Consider the following 18,659-nt stretch of genomic DNA (forward strand, 5'->3'; position numbering starts at 1 on the left):
TATTATAATATTTTATACTCTACCAAATATTTTGGATGCAATGTAAATGGCCCTTAAACTCAGATGTCATAACCCTCAGTGTCTTTACCCTTTCCTGAGTAACCAGCACAATTATTTTCAGCGCCATCATTTAGCCGTTGTTTGGTCTGTCACAACAGTAACTGAGGAGCTGGCAAAGCAGGGATGGCCACATAACAGTTACATACACATGCGAATTCAATAAACATCCTGCCTAGTTCTTGAAAATACGTCAGGAAATGCTTTACTGTTTAAAAAAAAGAAGTAAATCCTCAAACAAAAATACTATCAATTTATTTACCTTTTAAAAAGTCGAGTTTTACTATGCAATTTCATTTTGCAGAGTTATTTGAGGTATGTTATGAGTACCATTCGAATCTCAGGATACAAATTCATCTGACGATTAAGCACATTTGATTCAGAAGAACTAACAGGTTTACTCAGTTCACAGGCTTGTAATTTACCCGTAAGTACTTGTATATTTCATGAGAGCTATGAAAGATTAGAACAGGCTTCAGGAATGCTAGTTCTGTATAAAGAGGCAATTCAATCAACTGTCATGAGCTGGGAGATTCTTCTATGCATCTCCCTGCCACTTCTCTCCCAACAGACCCCCAGCAAATAAAGCATTAGTCCATGCTAAGACTGTGTTTAAAAAAGCAAACCAAGGAAAGGAATGAGAGGGGGCTTTAATGGGACCACAGGGCTTTATAAAAACACTATTAGAATAAAATCCTCTGTGAAGACCTCCAAGTTTCACATCACTTTGTCTCTGCAGGTTACCAAACATCAATAACAAGAAGAAAAAAACAAGCCATAAAGAAGGATGGTAAGAAGTAGGAAGTTTTTACAGAATGTGGTTGTTTTGCCATCCTTGAATTTAAACAAAACCAGACACGCAGTATATTACTCACACATGAAAAGAGGAGAGCCAAAAGGGAAGGGGAGACTTCCCTCCTTTTCTCTCTCCTTGCTTCAAGGAAGCATCTCTGAAAGCACACAGGCATCTGCTTTGGGTTCCTCTGACGTCAGTAAATACGACTGAAGTAAAGCACATGCTTGCATACATTCTAAAAGTTATCTGCTTTTAATAACTGGAAGCTAAAAAGAAGCTACAAATCAATGAGCAGAACATGTTCAACCAACAAACAAGATCTTTTTTTGACTTTAAGGTGATATTATTTACTGGCTCTGCAAAAGTTTGGACTCAGTAATACCCATTATTAGAAATAGAGACAGTTTCTAATGCAGGATTCAATCAATTAATTTACAAATACTAAAATATATGCACTGGTGACAGAAAAGAGTTGTGATTAATACCAGTGTGTCACATTTCCTTGGTGCTTTATAGCTTAAACATAGCATTAACATTAAATAGTTAACCTAGTCACAGCTAGGTTATTACGTGCAAAGGTTCCCGAGTTCCTAAACTTCTGTGTGGTTCTGGATTTAACATAAAGATCTCCTACAAACTACTGTCCTTCATTTTCATAGTCACCTGAATCTTCTGTTCTCAAGGTGTAAGCCATCTGCATTTCAGATCTAGGCTTGTTAAATATCTGATGCAGAAAGCCAGGGGCTGCCACCAAGAGCTGCAATACAAGCAGTGAGCATGCAACAGAACAATTAGTCACTAAGTATTTCTGCCTGGTTTTTAAATATCGATGTTTCCAGTAAAAGGAAAACAGGAAGAAATGTGGAGGTCTGCTACACGGCTACTCATCCCTGCTGGATAATTTTGCTAAGGCTGCTGGGCAGGAAGCTGTGGTCGGCAGCTCAGGCAGTGTGTGGCTCATGCTCTCAGAGAGGCTGTGAGAGATGAAGAGAGATGGGCTCTCCTGTGGGAACGATCACACACTGAGCACCCTGGCAGGGTTAGACAATAGTCCCTCCACACAGGAGTCAGCCACTTGACTGTCCCTTTTCTAAGGGACTGAATGTAGTATTACAGGTCTTGGCCCTATCACAGATGCCATTTTTCACCACCTAGCAAGCTCTGCTGCCACTTGGGATGCCTTGCCTTCCTGGAGTCAGTCCTCATCCACCTCCTAAACCTCATGGACTGTTAGTAGCTCCCTGGGACAGGCTCCAGTTTGTTACATCCTGTGTGGCAGTGTCTGTGCACATGTGTCTTCTTTAAACAAGGTACTGATTCCAATTTAAAAATTCATCATCTGCCTACTGGAAAGAACAAGACCTGAAACAATCTACAGTAACTTTGAGTTTGTTACCATCTGCCACAACCATATATTATTTAAGCACAGGATATTGCCTCTAATGACTGTTCTCCTCATTACGAGGTGCACATTGAGGGGCAAAAGAAACCTGACTCAAAGCCGAACAAGTGCTAATACAGACGTGAAAGAGGCACAAAGCAATGTGGGGCAGACACAGGGCTGGTGTGCACAAGCCTGACGTGCCTGTCTCCAGCAGCTCGGAGCTGGTCTCTGGGTGTGGTTTCCCACCCCCCCTGTTCTGCCCAGGGATGGTGGATGGTCACAGCAGCCACTGGAGTACTGGGCACAGTCAGGACTGGTCCCAGATACTGTCATGGGAATCACTGTAGTGAGATCTAATTCCTCAGTAACAGGCAGGATTGGGTACTAAACTATCAATTCCCAGTTTTCATTAGGTTTATTCATCCTCAGGCCAATTTATATGCTGGTATAACACCCTGGGAATTGTGCCAGCAAAGACTTTGCTCTAATAATATCAGGTTGATTTCTGTAGCATCATCTGTGTGTGGCTTTGGGAAGACTATATGTATATCCCACTACAGACTTTGCAGAAGCAAATACCAACTCTGAAGGAAGATTTTTGACTATGCAACCACTTTTTCAAGATAAAAAAAAGAGAAGCCTAGACCATGGGCAAAAAATTCAGATTGTTTAACAAATATAGGAAGTTAATGCTTTCCTGTATATTACTTTGAGAGTTACTAGCACCTAAATATTCTACGTGGTTGAAAGTGTATTAATGAGATGGAAGACAAAGCGATTTAATCAGAAGAGATCAGCAGTAATTTATCCTGCAGAAGATTTACATACAGCAGCCATGTGTGTTTGTTTATGATCTCTACGTCTGGTAATGAGTTTTTGACATGATGGGAAGCTGCGGTAGAATAATGCACTCTATTCCTCACACTGACTAATTAATGCTCTGCTTAATCTGGAAAAAGGCACTTTAAAAATAAACACTAATTTTCAGCAGACCATAAAGAATAGGTAACAACTGAATCACAGCATAGGCCTAAAAACTGGTGTAGCAACCTCATAAGCATGAAAAAAAGGTGATTTTTAACTCTTGAGAGTACCACGTGAAAAGCGTGTGCACACATATACCTCTCTACACTGCAAACAGTACATTAACTTCTTAGCTTTTTCTGAAAGAGAAGAGCAAATATACACTCTCTTCTCTCACCAGTTTTCCTTTTGCACTGCTTCAAAAGTGACAGACCTGACACCTGCAGAGATGATCAAAGTCTGACTTACGACCTGTAGGAATCACTAAAACCAGTAAGAGGTGGCAGAGCTAAAATATTCCCCATTATTCACACACTGGGTACTAAAGTATGGTTTGTGTTCACAAGTTACCTACAGTAACACTGTAGCCATCACCCTCCACCTTCTTCTGACAATTGATAAAATCAGCAGTAAATCCCAGTTTCCACAAGTGACATTGACAGGAAAAGCAGCCAGTGCAAAGACGGTCAGACACTGGGGAGATGGTGTTGAGCAGGGCTGGCTGTTTGTGGGGGGAGTGCAGGGGGAACTCGGTGTCCTCAGCTTCCACTGAAGTCATTCCATTGCTTTTAGTCACTGCACCAAGACCTTGTCTCCACAGGATGTTATGCTGGAACAGCTACTGCATTTACATTCACACCCTATCTCATTCCAGGATAACTTCCTCACATTGACGTGCCCTTAGAAGTACAAGAAAGAGCATTCATCTGTGGCTGCATTTAGCCCTAGGCTGAAGTCTCACCAGGTAACAGAGAATACAGATTTGGCTTTATCTTATAAACTTTGCTAATATATATCACCACCCTTTGGACTGAAACCAACTTCTTCTCTCTAATCTCCCAATCATTTCCCATAGAAAGCGTGTATGCTACAGCCCATGAAAGAAGGCAAGGACGTTAGGAAAACCAGAGGGATTGCAAGGCATTGAAAGCCTGTGTAAGCTGCATCCAAGAACAAATTTCCCAGCTTAAGACACCTGAACTATGAAATGAGCCCTTTCAGTGACTGAGAAATTACCATAGTGGCTAGGAGCAAAACTGCATAGGCTACAAGTACTGAGGAACATCGCTGCAGAACCTTGGGACTGATTCCCCAGTTGGAGTTAAAGGTAAATTAGGTAAGAGATAAACATGGAGCAAACGAGTAAAGACCTAAGCTTTTCATGCATGTTGAAGTGACAATATCAAAATACAGTTCCTCCTGCCAAGTGCAACTCCTTACCCTCCCACTCATACAGCCAGTGTACAAAATCTGTAACTCAGGAGTTCTTGCCTGCACTTCAGCTGCAATAGAAGATGCATTTGTGTGGTCCTCACAGTTCAGACCCTTAACCATACCCCACAGAGAGCACCTGCATTGTCCCTGTCTCCCCAGTTCAGATTTCCCAACACGAGCAGTGAGGACCAAGTGGACGACACCACGTCTGACAGGGATATCCTGGCAGATATGCCCTGTGAGGTACAGCCAGGTAAGGTCAATAATGACAGGAACAGCAAACTGTTGAAGTGGAACCAGCAATTCCCTAAAACCACTTTGTTTTCAGGAAAAGAGTGTGCAGGCTAAAGTCTGCAGAGAAGCGCCAGCCCCTGCTGCAGCACTGAGCATGAGTGAGTAAATGGCACATCATTTCTGGAGATGACCCACTTTCTCTGCATCTCCACCACTGCTTTTCTGGCAAAGGGTTTAATTCTGGGTTTTTGTCAGTGCCTGTACCTCAGTGGGTTCCTAGGTCTGCAGAACATCTTCATTCCACTTAGACTAATTCTTTCTTTTCTTTGCTTCTGAGAGAAAACAAGTTACAGCTTCAAACCACATAAGGCTGCACGTTTAGTGCTGCAGAATCCCCACTTTCTGCTGCTTCCCTTTCCTCAATTCTTCTCTATCTGACTTAGTGTTTACTTACAGACCATATGGGAAACATGTCAGGAAAGCATGCATCCGGGTTCATGTTCAGAATAAATACTTTTTATGACTATTCCCATGACCTGCAGCGATAGACTAGATTAGTCACCCACAACTATGTATAATCATACCATCATTTAAATACATTTTCAAAACAGAATACATTTTAAGATACAGATCAACTAAATATTCTTCTATAGGCTTTCTATTTCCTACAACTTTATCATTTCCACCTGAGATAGAAAGTGTTATCTTTCAAGTGTGGCATCAATACAAATAGAACAAAAACTGACGAGGCCGTGCGAAAGTGCAGCCTGCAGACTACTATGTGGTCTGCTTGGTTTTCTTAGCGAGAGAATGATGTAGTGCCACAGGAAAAGAGCTGAAAATGGATGTTGATTCTGAAGTAAACGTGCCATCTATCAACATGTGCAAAAAAAAAAAAAACCAACAAAAAAAAATCCCCCCAAAAAAGAAAACCCACCAAAACCAAAAGGAAATTACTTTTTATTCTCTGCCTATTTCAGAAAACCAAACTCCCTACAATTTTAGGTTCATCCAGAAGAGGAATTGTGAAAGTTTTCTGCTGGAGAACAAAATATTTCCCAAGTGGAATATATCATTTACTGCAAAGCCAGATAAACAAAGGGTCAAATTCAACTTCAGCCATTAGACTTAGTAACAAAATTGGTAAAACAATTTTAAATTGAAATATTTAAAATCTTTTCAAGCTGAAACATTCTGACTTCTACCATAAAAAACTCAGGTCAATGACACAAAACTAAATAAATTATTCAACTTAGTGTTTCTAATTTATTTTTTTTATAGCAGAAGACTAAAGTAAAATTTATAAAAATAAAATTAATAGCTGCATTTTTTTTCTTGTGTAAGTAATGAAACAGCTATATCCTGTACTACTACTCCTTATTTAGGATTATCCTTTTTTTCCAAATTTGTCATCAACCTCTGGGTTGAATAAAAATCTGATGTGTCCCTTTTTGCTTTGGGAAATCGTTCCGACAGTCTTTTATGCGTTGCTGCACATGCAACTGTCCAAAGTGAAGAGTGTTTGTAGCTCTCCTCTGCCTCTGTCCACCCCACAGAAGCAAAACTCATCTGCTGCTGGATAGTTGCAAAACATCTCATCAGCCAAATTGAATGATTGCATCGTGTTACAAGACTTAACCAGAACACATGGGACTCTTCCTTTGGCTAAAATCATGCACAAAAGATGAAAAAATGCAGAGATTTCCCAAGGTAACTTGTGTGCTTGCTGTCAGGCACACACAAGCCCGTGGTATCGACCACGCTGGAACAGTCGGTGGTCAATCTGCCGGCCACCTGCCTCCTCTGCCAGCTCCACTTGAACTTGGAAAACACGGTATCTGGAAGATTATTTAAAATGGCAAATTTTCTTTTGATGGGTTTTCTTGTTGTTCTGCTTGTTTTGGGGGCAGGAGGCTGAGCAGGAAGAGTCATTACATGGTGAAAAGCAAAACTCTCACATTTTCATGTGTGCTTACTTACATTAATATCTATCATTTTACATACATAATACATCTACATATGGAACCCATTATTATTGAGGAAATGTTTTTTTAATGAGGAAGACTGAACAATACTTAAAAGAAAGAAAATGTTCAAATCAATGTTAATTTGCAGCAGGAGGAATACAGTATTTTAATAAAAAACTGTAACAAGACTGGCCTTTGTATCCAGGATCATCCTCGTCCTGTGTTCACACCTTGAGAATAGGATTTGACCTTCATGGCTTTTCTAAGCTTTGCAAACCTCCTAAACTGAAACGTAAACTCTGCCTCTGTCAAGGACTTCTAAAAGACCAGTGCTTCAGCTCTACAGAGACAGCTCATTGTATTTGTTTTCCAGATCCATGGAAGCATTTTTACTCCCTCCACTTCTTTCACAGAGCCTGTGCCTGCCCTCCCTTCCTACCCCCAAACTAATCCAAAAATAAGTTAAAAAAAAAAGGGTGTGGGGGGGAAGATTTAGGTAATACAATCACTTCTGTAGAAACGTAGCTAATTATAATCTCAACTGCTGAACACTGTTTCCTCTCTCTCCCTACATGCTGGGGCTAATTAAGCTTTCCTTAAATGTTGCATATGAATTAAGAAGAAACAAACAACAAAAACCCCTCACTATTTGAAAATGAAAAAAATCTGGTGCTAAAAAGTCCTGGCAGGCTAAACATTAGTACAATAAAATGGCTGGATTTTAAATGGTAAAAATAAAGTGACTAAAAACTCTCTGTTTGAAAAATGAGACACTTTCAAGAGAGACCATTCACTGTAGGAAAGAATCATCTCAAAACCGAGGATGAATTATTACTATCAAATATAAACCTCAAAATAGGCTCTGTTATCATAATGCAAATATTAATGCGTATTTGCTATTCCTGCCAAACATTATCAGTGTTGTTCCGACTCACAGGGAACAACCTGTTCTGTGTGGATCCTGACTGGGCTAGGATTTAACTAGGCTTGTCATTTTAACACCAGTAACATTGTTTTGTTCATCTTGAGAACAGGAGCAATGATTGCAAGAGGATACAGGTCTCTGCACTGGCTTGTTGTTAGGAAAAGCCTTAGTCACAGGACTGTGGGATCAGCAGAGCTGCCCCTGTGGTCCATGGAATTATTGCTGACCATGGCTCTCACCCCTTACCTTGACTTAGCTTCTTCATTTACTCTTGTCAAGCCAGCAGTTTTCTAAACACTTTTCTTTAATAGGTTGAACTACTTAGAAGCTTTCTAAGCTTCCTTGCTGTGTTTTTCAAGTCCCTCTTTCAATGGTACGGTACCAGAATGGCAATGAAACCAGCACCAGCCATTCAACAGTGGCTTGATGCAACCCTACTGGGAACATCCCACAGGAGCAAGGTACCAAAACAAATGGGTGGCCTGTGAAAGGCACATTTTGTAATAATGCCCCAGAATGTAGTCCCTGATTTGGAATCTGTGCACTACAAAAGAAGTCCCACTCAGTATGTTGCAAGAAATAAGACAAATTATAATTTGTTTTGTTACCTAGGTGTCACATAGATACTACCAAATGCAACACCGAATGCCTTCTGAGTCTTATGTAACATCAGATTTCAAATTATAAATGTCACAAAGGCATCATTCAGGCTTTGAAATATAGTTTGTTACCAAATATGATGCATGAAATGATTTATCAAATTCACAAGAAGGAAGAAACCAATGACACAATCCAACCTATTTCCCAGCAAGTCCAGGACTGTTTCCAATGACATGTAGACTGGCAGAAGAGAGATTTATTACCACGGTTTCTTAATGCTATGTTTTATCATTTAGCAAGCCTTCTTATCATGCTCCACATGGTGCTTGTACCAAGCACAATAGGGCACCTGGATTTCTACCACCTGTCCAACTTGGTGGGTCACTCATTGCCTTGCACACCGTTGATGCAGCATCTCTGTAGCCAATTTCTACAGACAGAGCTATTTTTGAAATAGCTTATTGGATGCCAGTAATCTCATGGGGGCAAGAAAAGGTTTGCTGCTTCAAAAAGATGTGCTTAGAATGGCAGAGTCATTTTTAAAGTCAGTCTGTTCTTAAACATGCCTACAGTAGCGTTGAGGCCACATGGAATTGTACTCAATTTCAAAACACCATTTAAAAGGAGAGGGATTCATCAGCTCCTACTCCTCACAAACACACAGACCCACGTCTCCTGTTAGAAACCTGTAAAAAACAATAGTGAAAAACCTGGAAATGTTTACAGTGGCTTAGTTTGGGACTAACTGAAACAGAGGACGTGCCTTCGCTTTGATCCCATTAAAATGTGAAGAGTTTTCTCGGTCATGGAAAAATCATTTTGCTGTATCAAAATCTAATTGCACAAAACAGCGTTGGCTAGTTTATGCATCAGTTGATTTGACAGAGATGAACTGTCAGGAAACTACAGGCCCAGAAGTGACAGCAATAGAATACAGCTGTAAAAATACATCACACTTTGAAAATTAAAAAATACAGAAAAACTTGATACATCTTTTGTTAATTCTGCTATCTAATTAATAATATATATTAAGCTAGAAGACATTTTAATCTTTAAGAATTAAAGAAATAATTCTTGGATTTAGCAAGCTCAAACATGTATTCGATTTAAGTGCATTAAATAACTCCATTTGTTACAGGAAATTTTTTATGCACATGAAAAGCTTTGAAATGCTGTAGGCTAACAATTTAAACTTCGACTGGGCTAGAAATGAGAAGGTATTCATAGTCTGGCTTTGGTTGAAGTGATAAACGTGATGAAATTCAGCTGAGGAGTTAAATTCAGATTTCAGACTTTGAAATTTGGTCACTTTCTAATTAGCTGTTAAGAAACAAGCATCTTCCTTGGTACAACACATACATGAAATGTATGTTCATGGAAGGGAACAGTTGTTTCAGATTTGTAAGCACACACTACAGACTACTTTTTAGTTCCTTGTAAAGGGCACATCGATTAGCACCGTGGTGTCTCTGCACTTTCATGACAAAGCATCAGCAGTAACACACTGTAATAAATTGAACACTAAGTCTTTAAAGAGCTAATGAGACATCTTTTTTTGTTCATGTTCATGATTAATTCCTACTCTTCTAGGTTTCATGTACAAATCAGACAGCTAAGAACAGAAACCTTACAAGTTATTTATGAAAACACAAGTTATTTATTCTGCACATGCAGAATTAAAGGAAATTGACTGCTGCAATACACATCTAGTCAGCTGGAACCGAGATAATGAAAACGATTCTGGTGTGAAATAGCTATAAAATGTAGTTCATCTCCAAGATTACCTGGTTTTAAAAGACCACACCCGGCTGGATGATTCGTTTGCCGCTTCTGGTGTTTCACCTTTGACAGCAAATTCATTGCATGAGCTAGGGGATGTTCACATACACACACTTGTAATGAAAAAGTGACACAAATAGGACACAAACACCAAATGAGCACCATGTTATTATATAAGCAGGTCAGATGAACACAGAGACAATACTACTTGATTGATAATATTACCAATTAATTGTTAAAAAGTCTCTAACTAAAGTTGAAATCTTTTTCCATCACTTTTGGGCTGTATTCGTACATCATCCTGAGTACACTGGCTGAACTGCAGACAGAAAACTATCCTAGAATAATGGAAGTACTTTTGCTCAGGACTGACATTTATCAGTATAAAATAGCCAATTTTGCCATTGTTTGAAGTAAGGGAAGTAATTAAAGCACACAAACCCGTTTTGCTACCACCACCCTATTTCCTGCACAAGTTAGCAACAAAATGCCTCTCTCCACCCCACCCCCATTACACACTGTTCATTAACTCTCCACAATAAACATAAATACTTCCATATCACACATTTGAGAGTGCTCCTAAACTGGGAAGTTGGGCAACAGCATTGCTCTGTGCAAAACCAGCCAAGTCCAGTCAGGAAACATATTAATTTGAAAGCCTTAATTAATGACTGAACATTTATACAGCCAAGATTTATGAGTTACAAGGAAGTAAGTCCAAAACATAACACTCCCTCCTGCATGCAAGCTCTCTCTTTAATGGCAAACAATTAGCCTAGGGTAAGATACTGTCTAAATGCTCAAGTTTACTTTCTTCCTCCAACGTCCAAGCATTGATACAGAACATTTGAATTTAATGCCTTTTTTTACCTTTTTTTTTCCCTGCTCTTCCATAAATACTGTTATTAAGAAATATCTGTATTTTATCTTCATTAACCCTTGGTTGTTTGTGGTTTAGGGTTTTTTTAAATAAACTAATGAATGTTAAAGGATTATTTTTTAAGCTCATGGATGCAAAAACAGTATACAAAAAAAGAAGAGGAAAAGAAAGAAGAGAATACTTTCTGAACGGGTAAGTTTATAGAACATATTTTCCATATATGCTTGAAGAACATCATAAACAAGGAAAGGGAGGTCTTTAGAGAGATATATATGAACTTATTAAAAAAATATATATAATCACATGCAAAAACTTTCTTCAAATCCCCCCAAATCCCAGTTTCTTCCTTGAGCTTACTTTACTGAATTCACAAATACTCTCGCACATTCAGTAACAAGGAATGTTAGATGTGAAGAGTAAGTTTTCAGCTTTTAACATTTTGACTATATTCCACTTCTGAAGAGAACTGACATCTTATTATGATGAGTGCTTACTATTTGAATATTAAACAAGACTGCTGACTCTTCCTTGGAAGTCCTCAGGCCTTAAACTAGAAATCAGAAGTCAGAATCAAGAAAAGTTTTGTTCTCTCTTGTTTATACTAAATTACAGAAGGCATTTTCTTGCCTCCAAATCTTGTTTCACTAACAAAGGAGTGCGGTTTGTTTCTCCCCCTGGTTTATATAACATGTAAATACATAAAAATGACCACAGAAATGGCAAGATCCCACAAAGCAGTAACATGGCTAATTACAAGAGTCTGCAACGAGCCGGCGTCCCTACAGCTATACTGTATGCCCTCCCTGGCACGGGAACTCCCCAGAACACTTCTCTCCAGGTACACAGCAACAACGGTGCCTTGCAGAGGCAACTAGGAATGAAAGTGGCACATGGCTTTTAGGCTTGGGTTTTTTATTTTTCATTGCTTGTGGTGGCGTGGCAGGGCTGAAGGTCCAACCCCTGTCATTGCCTGTCATAAGAAAAATCCCCAACAACCTGTCATTCTGGTTTCCTCTCTTCAGTCTTTCATTCTTGGCTGTATGGCAAAAACCATGCCTTGCAAGTGGCTGCCAAAGAGAGATTGAGTGGAAAGCGTTCTTCTGACACGAACTCACAAATACTTGGAAACAACCTATTAAAGATACCCACAGAGTCTAACCAATGAGACACGTACCTTTTGCTCCACCCCCCCACTCCCTACCCCCCCACCAGTTTCCCATCAAATGGGAGCTCACTGGGAGCAGTTCTGGAACGAGACAGAGATGGTTTATCCCAGTAGAAAGCACAGTAAGACCAAAATATACAAGGCAAACCTGAAGGTAGATTGCTCTTCTCCCCCTCCCTTCCCTCCAATAGTGTGTTTCACTGTGTGATGTTAAGTATAATAGTAATAGTCTAGTTTTATCACAGATTTATTTTGCTTGCTAGGACACCAGAAAGTCAATCTCTGTAAGATGCTAATTACTCTGAAATCATAACTAACAGCCCCCCACTTCCCTAAATAAGAAAACCATCAAACAAACGACATCCAAAGCAGCTCTCTTAAACTGGGCAAAACTCTCTTGGTTCTCCCTGACAATGGGGATGTCAAGACCAATTAGCAATTGCAGTCATCTTGGGGTTTACTGTTTTCATCCACTGCAAGTGGTCAACCCAGATCTGACAGCTCACTTTTATACATGCAATGCCATGGACAAATTACAGAAGACTAAGACCTGAAAGGCTTTTTTTTCTACCCGATTATCCTTGACATTTTCATTAGTCAAAGACAGGAAACAAAAAGCTTAAGCTGAGAACTAGGTGATAGTTTAAAAAGTTTAATTAAAAAGCAAAACGGTCCATGGAATTGCTTCTAACATAGCTAACAATTTTCTGCAGAGTTGTTATTGTGCTGTTTCCATCTGCCAATAATCATTTAATCCTTCTGCCAAAGGCAATCTAAAGCTTTATGTATTTACATATGTATTTAAGGGAAACCATAAAAGATAACTTGGAAATAACAACTTCTATTTTTTGATATACAAAAAATCTGAGCTATGGTAGCGCAGCCACATATCAGCTTCTCAGCGATGCTCCGAAATGTTATTTGACAGCTTCTACTCCAGGCAGTGGTTTGAATGCTAAGACCAAAGTTTTGCACCAATGCAAAATCCTTGTTAGGATTCAAATACAAAACAGAAAGCCAGCTACAGATAGTAGCTTAAAGTGCCTTCTTCAATGGGTCTGCAGCTCTCCTGCTCCTGAACAGCCAGTGCTCAGGCAGGCCGTGAAAACCAAAGTTACACGGCAAGAATGAAAATTGCCCAGTGTGACAACATAGGTTTGGCTGCAAATACTTGAAAGCTTCCTTGTTCCCATATTCAGAATCAGTGACTATGTTAATTACTAACAACTTCTCAAACTGTTTCAGAATTGCTGCTGAGCAGCTTAATCTCCCCAAAACCCCTCAAACTCCAGCAGCATTGTTACTAAAGTTTGTGGATAAAAAAAGAAAGCAAAACAAAAGCAGATATTTCAGCTATTCTGTCCCAAAAAATCTCACTTAGAAAAATAAAATCATACATAATCAAAACCTCTTCGAAAGGAATACAGCAAAATGCATTTTTAAACTCGACTAACTTAAGGAGATGTTACACAACTGTGTAAGCTTGTGGTTCGTACGCATTTTTTGGGATGGCAACTATTAAAGCATATCACAACTAAAATGTTAAGGAAAAAACCAGACACCAAAACACCTCCAAATACTTTATCAGTAAGGACCACCTTTCACAAAATGAACCCAACATTTACATTACACAAATTAAATACTATTTCTATTACAGGAGAAAGCAATAGAAGCAGAATAGTTGGTGCATATTCTATACAGAAGTAGCTTTAACAGGTATAGCTTTTAAGATTGCAATTCAGTGCATTTGTTGTGGAAGATATTCAGCCTAATGGCACACTTATGAATCTGATTAAATATTGCTAGGTTCCAAATTTTCACAACAGCAACCATTACTTCACTGATGACTGCTAAAGGCAAACATCCTATTCTACATGTACACAAAGATACCAATATACGTTCAAATATTTTAATTCATACACACACCTCTCCAATCTTTGCAGTTCAGTGAAGTGTAAACAGTGTTGTCATTAAAATACACGTTCTTCGTTCACAGCAACAATACTCAGGTAGATTAATAAGCTTTTATACCTGGATTCCATTTTTCCTCTGCCATTCATTAACATTTCTTCCCCCTTGACAGCAATTTAACTGGCACAGTACCAGAAACACAAGTAGGTCAGCACAAGGTGTTCCTCTGTATGGTTTCATCTGGTATAAACATCCCATCTGAGTTAGCCTTCAGGTACTGCATTTAAATATTCCTGGTGCCAATTAAGATAACAATCAGAACTATTTTGGATATCATTGTCCAAGTACTCCCCTTATTTTTGGAGTACTGAATGCTGTTAAGAATGGAAAGGAAGTTTTACTGGAGCAGTGGTGAGCCCTCTGCAGCTCTCCTGGCCAAGATGATGCCCAAGATTACACCTCAGTGCTACCTCTGTGGGAAACCCCTTGAACTCCTCAGCATATCCAAGAAGAAAATACATATGCACATAAAGAAAGGTAAACTGAACACTGAGGTTTGACAGTCAGACATTGTGTACTATCAAAAGTAGCTATAATAGGCACTTAAGCGAGTCAGATACATGCTGTTTAAGGGCATAAGAAACAGCACGGGGTATGTAAGATTATTTGCTTTTTCCCAGTTTATGAAAAAAGTGGATACAAATCAGTCGTCTCACGGAAAATGATACCAAAAAGCCTGGACATTATCTTCTGCTAACACCCTAAGACATATACAGTATTTTCAACTTGTATACAGTGAAGAGGTGGCCCTGAAGTTGGTATATAAGAGTCAAGGATGAGGACTTAATTTTCTGTGAAGTGCAATGACTTTTTGATGACTTTCTCTAATTTGTGTGCCTTGCCTTATACTTTAGGACTAGAGTTGAGGAAAAATCAAAGCAGCAAACTCACTTCTAACTGCATACCCTATGACACCCCATAACTTCTAGGACCAAGTGCCAACACTACAAGTTTAAATCAGAAAAACAGGTCGATGTGATGAAAAAGTGCCTCTTTTATACTTTTTCATCTTCTTTTTTTTCAACAAAAGCAAATTCTACCAATCTGAACTGATACGAGCATTTGTATTACGTAAATGAAAATACTTCAAAAGACAGGAATAAACCGAAATTTTCAATTCATTCCTGATCACTGCAAGTGCGATTTTAACTCAAACATTACACATCCCCATTTGTAATCAGTGGTATACCGAAAGTGTGTGCTTTAAGACATGGAAGGATAATCCCTGCCATCTGATTGAAAAAAAAAAAAGGAAGAATGAATTAAATTAAAAGTTGCTAGAAATAACTCACAAGCAAAAAATAAAACTAACAGAAAACAATAGCAGTAGCCTAAAGAGATATATTTTTTCCTTCAGGAATGAATTCCCATCTGCTTTTAAAGAGCAACATGTTTTTCCATTGCAAGGAACTACAGCCAAAACCAGGACAATAAAGAAGCAGAGCCACAGGCAAGAGGAGAGGGCAAGTGAAGCTGCCTGAGAGAGTATCAGTCTAAGGTCCCTCTTTTACATGGCTGTGTTTCAGTGACATCCCAACAGTCCTCCGCCGTGCTGGCAACACAGTCCCCTCTGCCACCCTCAGCTGGTAACTCTGCTGCACTCAAGGTAGTGTGGAAAAGGGGAGGCGAGGGGAGGGAAGCAAACAGCACATCCAGTGCTGCCAGTAAAGGCAGGCATCTCCTATGGCCTCGGCTGGTTGGTAAAACTACAGCTGTTCCATAAAAGCTCATGGGAAGTGAGCAGCCCCGTCGGCAGAGGATTGCATACCCCTGGCACAGAGTGATGCTCCTGTTGCAGGTTCTTTCTCCAAACAGGCATGCAACAAGAAATAACCCTTCAAAGGCACTGGGAGGAAAAAAGCAAACAGAGTTGCTCATTTACGGAATGTTGGCAGATAATGCCATTAAAATAGTTAACGAAGACACAGAAAGGAAGAAAAAACCATACTGAAATCAGCTGAAATTGGCCACATTCTATCTGTTTCAGCATTTAAGGAATCAAAATGTTCAGCTTTTTGGGCTGTATGGAGGGAGAAAATCTCAGGTTAAGCACCAGGCTGAATTTCATACCTTGACACTGTTTGGTGCTCACTTGGGGACTCATTCAAATTCCCTCTGGCATTTTCCCCAGGTTCCTCTGAGGATCACTGTTCTTTGAGTTACTTAGGAAGCAGTTCCGACTGTATCCTCCCTGAGCTGTTAATGGGTCTGACCTTTTTGGAAACACTAATGTCCCTTCAGCCAGATGCATTAAATCTCCTCTGCTTGATTAAACTATTACCAAATTATTATTATTTCAGTGAAGGATAAAATGTTCTTTCCCAGATGAGCTAGCCAGGCATAAGTTTCAGTGCAAATGTGCTCTTGGATACCAAACCTTACGTTTTGCATGAAGATGCTAATTGCGACTCATGCTTTTATACACATAGGGTGAATACAAACAGTACCTCATCAGGTCTCAGCTGAGATAAGATGTGATGAAAATCAGTCCACCTAGGGCAATAAACCCCCCACCCACCTCTGAAAAATGCATTAGGGGAACCAGATCTTTCTAAAGTGGCTTAAAAGGAGAGCAGGCAGAGGCGGTGTCATGCCACAGGCTCTTGCAGTTCAGCACCACCATGCCCATGAGTGATTATCCAGGCACTCATGCTGCCCTCGTTTCTGATCTGCCCAAGCACATTCTGCACGTACGAGGTTCTTGTGAGACCAGCAGTAAGCAAAATCCCATGGGAAGTCCTGTCTAGTTACTTACTTCCTTTCCGGTGATTCATCTCATTTATCCCAAACACTGACATTTGGAAAACATTCCGAATGCCAGGTATTTCCTCACCTTCCAGCCACCTGTGCCAAACACATCCTCAGCACTGATAAATGTGTGTAGGAAGGTGGTGATCCCATATTACCCATATTGGATGAAGGCTGAGTCTCTTTTCCTCACCTGCCCACACAAAAACGTTCACGTTTCAATGAGTGATATAAATTAACAGATCCTATACATTGTTCCAAAAGAAACTTCAGAGGTTCATCTGAGGCCTTAATCTGCTCTGTTTCAATCTGACAGCTTTCCTCACTTTGAAAGTTGCATTTCACTGCAATACTGTATCCTGGTGTGGAGCTAAGCAGAACTTCAGGAGGAAAGGCCATCCAGCAGGGTCAGGCCAGAGTCATTTCAGTGATAGGTGCTTTAACTACCAAATCACACATTTCTGATGAGACAGATGCTTTTTTTCGTGGTATCTTAGAAGTTTAAAATATGAGAGCCCAGTCTCTCATGATGTGTTGAGCACCTTCAACACCTGTGGAATTCAGTGGGAACTGAACACACTCTGCATCTAGCATAACTAAGCATAAAAGGAACAAACATGTTTGTACATAAAAATTGAAACCATGGACTGTAGCCATGACATGATCTGAAAGGTCTACTGTTTGTTTTGTTGGTTGGTTGGTTTTTAATTCCATACAGAAACTTCACTCTTTTTTCATTTTTACTTTTTTGATGCCTTCACTCCCAAAATCCTGTGTCTCTTTTTAGGCTACTATATAGGATTGGATTTATTGTGCTTTAAAAAGTTTAAGCAGAAAGCCTTTCCCTTAAGTTTGGAAGATCTTTTCCTTCATGGAAAAACTAGATGCAAGGAAGATAACACATCCTAATTTGTCATATATGTCCTTTTTAACCTGTATCTCAGCCCTCTCCACCTTTACTGTGGATTCTCTTTACTAAAGAGGCAAATTTTTCCCAATATCTTAACAGACTGCTTACCCTCCTGTACACCTACAATGGAACACATCCTCAGTTATTCTGTACTTGGTACTTTCCTCTATAAAAGAAAGATGAGTTTGGAGAGGTTTTGGTTGTTTGCAGTGGTTTCTTTATTAAAGTTTATAGTTTAAATATAAGATCATGCATGTTTTAGGATACATATTTTAAGAGTCAAAGGCTTTAGTTGACTGAACCTAGTGTGCTGCTGCAAAGATACTTTTTGGCATCAAATATGTCCTCATTTGAGCCAGAGCAAACCTTCACTGGCTTGCTGTTTTCCCCCTTCATTCTTTGTTCCCATCAAGAGTTATTGCAAAGTGAGAAAGATATTTTTTACATCAACTGTTCTACTAAGAACCAGTGAAAGATTTACAGGTTCCCAGATTCCCACTTTACTATTGTGTCCTGTAAGCATGGAAACTGATAATAGTATAGAAACGGTGCCAGCCTTTGCTTTCACCATGACCTGCTTTCCACCAATTTAAAAGCACTCAGTCCCATTAGCTTACTTTTATAAGCATGCTTGTCTGGAGAATATTGTCATCATATCCAGAATATTGATTTTTTTTCCCTACTTTTAACCAACTTTAAACTCAAAACTACTCAACTCTTGATTTAAGTTTCTGCCTAAAACCTCCCTCTCTGCTACTGCCTTCTAAACTGTAACAAAATATAATGTGACTGGGGTTCAGGCAATAAAAGAAGGTTCCTCACTCTACTGAGTTTATTTTCCTTTTTATCACCTACTTTCTGGAACAAAATATTTCTACAGTGGGGAAACACTGTTTCATCCCTTGATTGTCCATTTTCTCAGAGCAGCCTCCAAGGATTTGAAGACAGACACACCCCTTCCACACCGAGTTTGTAAAGGCAAATGACAAAACCTTCCCCCCCCCC

At 39.5% G+C, this 18,659-nt stretch overlaps 1 protein-coding gene across 1 annotated transcript in view; it reads right to left on the reverse strand.

Annotated features, from left to right (window-relative positions):
* Positions 1 to 6,487: 6,487 nt before the first annotated feature.
* Positions 6,488 to 18,659, reverse strand: part of SPATA5 (spermatogenesis associated 5) — a gene marked incomplete at its 5' end in the record, with an annotated part of 169,283 nt that continues 157,111 nt past the window's right edge. Inside the window, 1 exon segment of the mRNA XM_010014719.1 lies at positions 6,488 to 6,623. Within this exon segment, the coding sequence (XP_010013021.1) occupies positions 6,488 to 6,623 (136 nt within the window).

The sequence above is a fragment of the Nestor notabilis genome, unplaced genomic scaffold (assembly GCF_000696875.1).
Source record: "Nestor notabilis isolate BGI_N333 unplaced genomic scaffold, ASM69687v1 scaffold11125, whole genome shotgun sequence".
NCBI classification, from domain to species: domain Eukaryota; kingdom Metazoa; phylum Chordata; class Aves; order Psittaciformes; family Psittacidae; genus Nestor; species Nestor notabilis.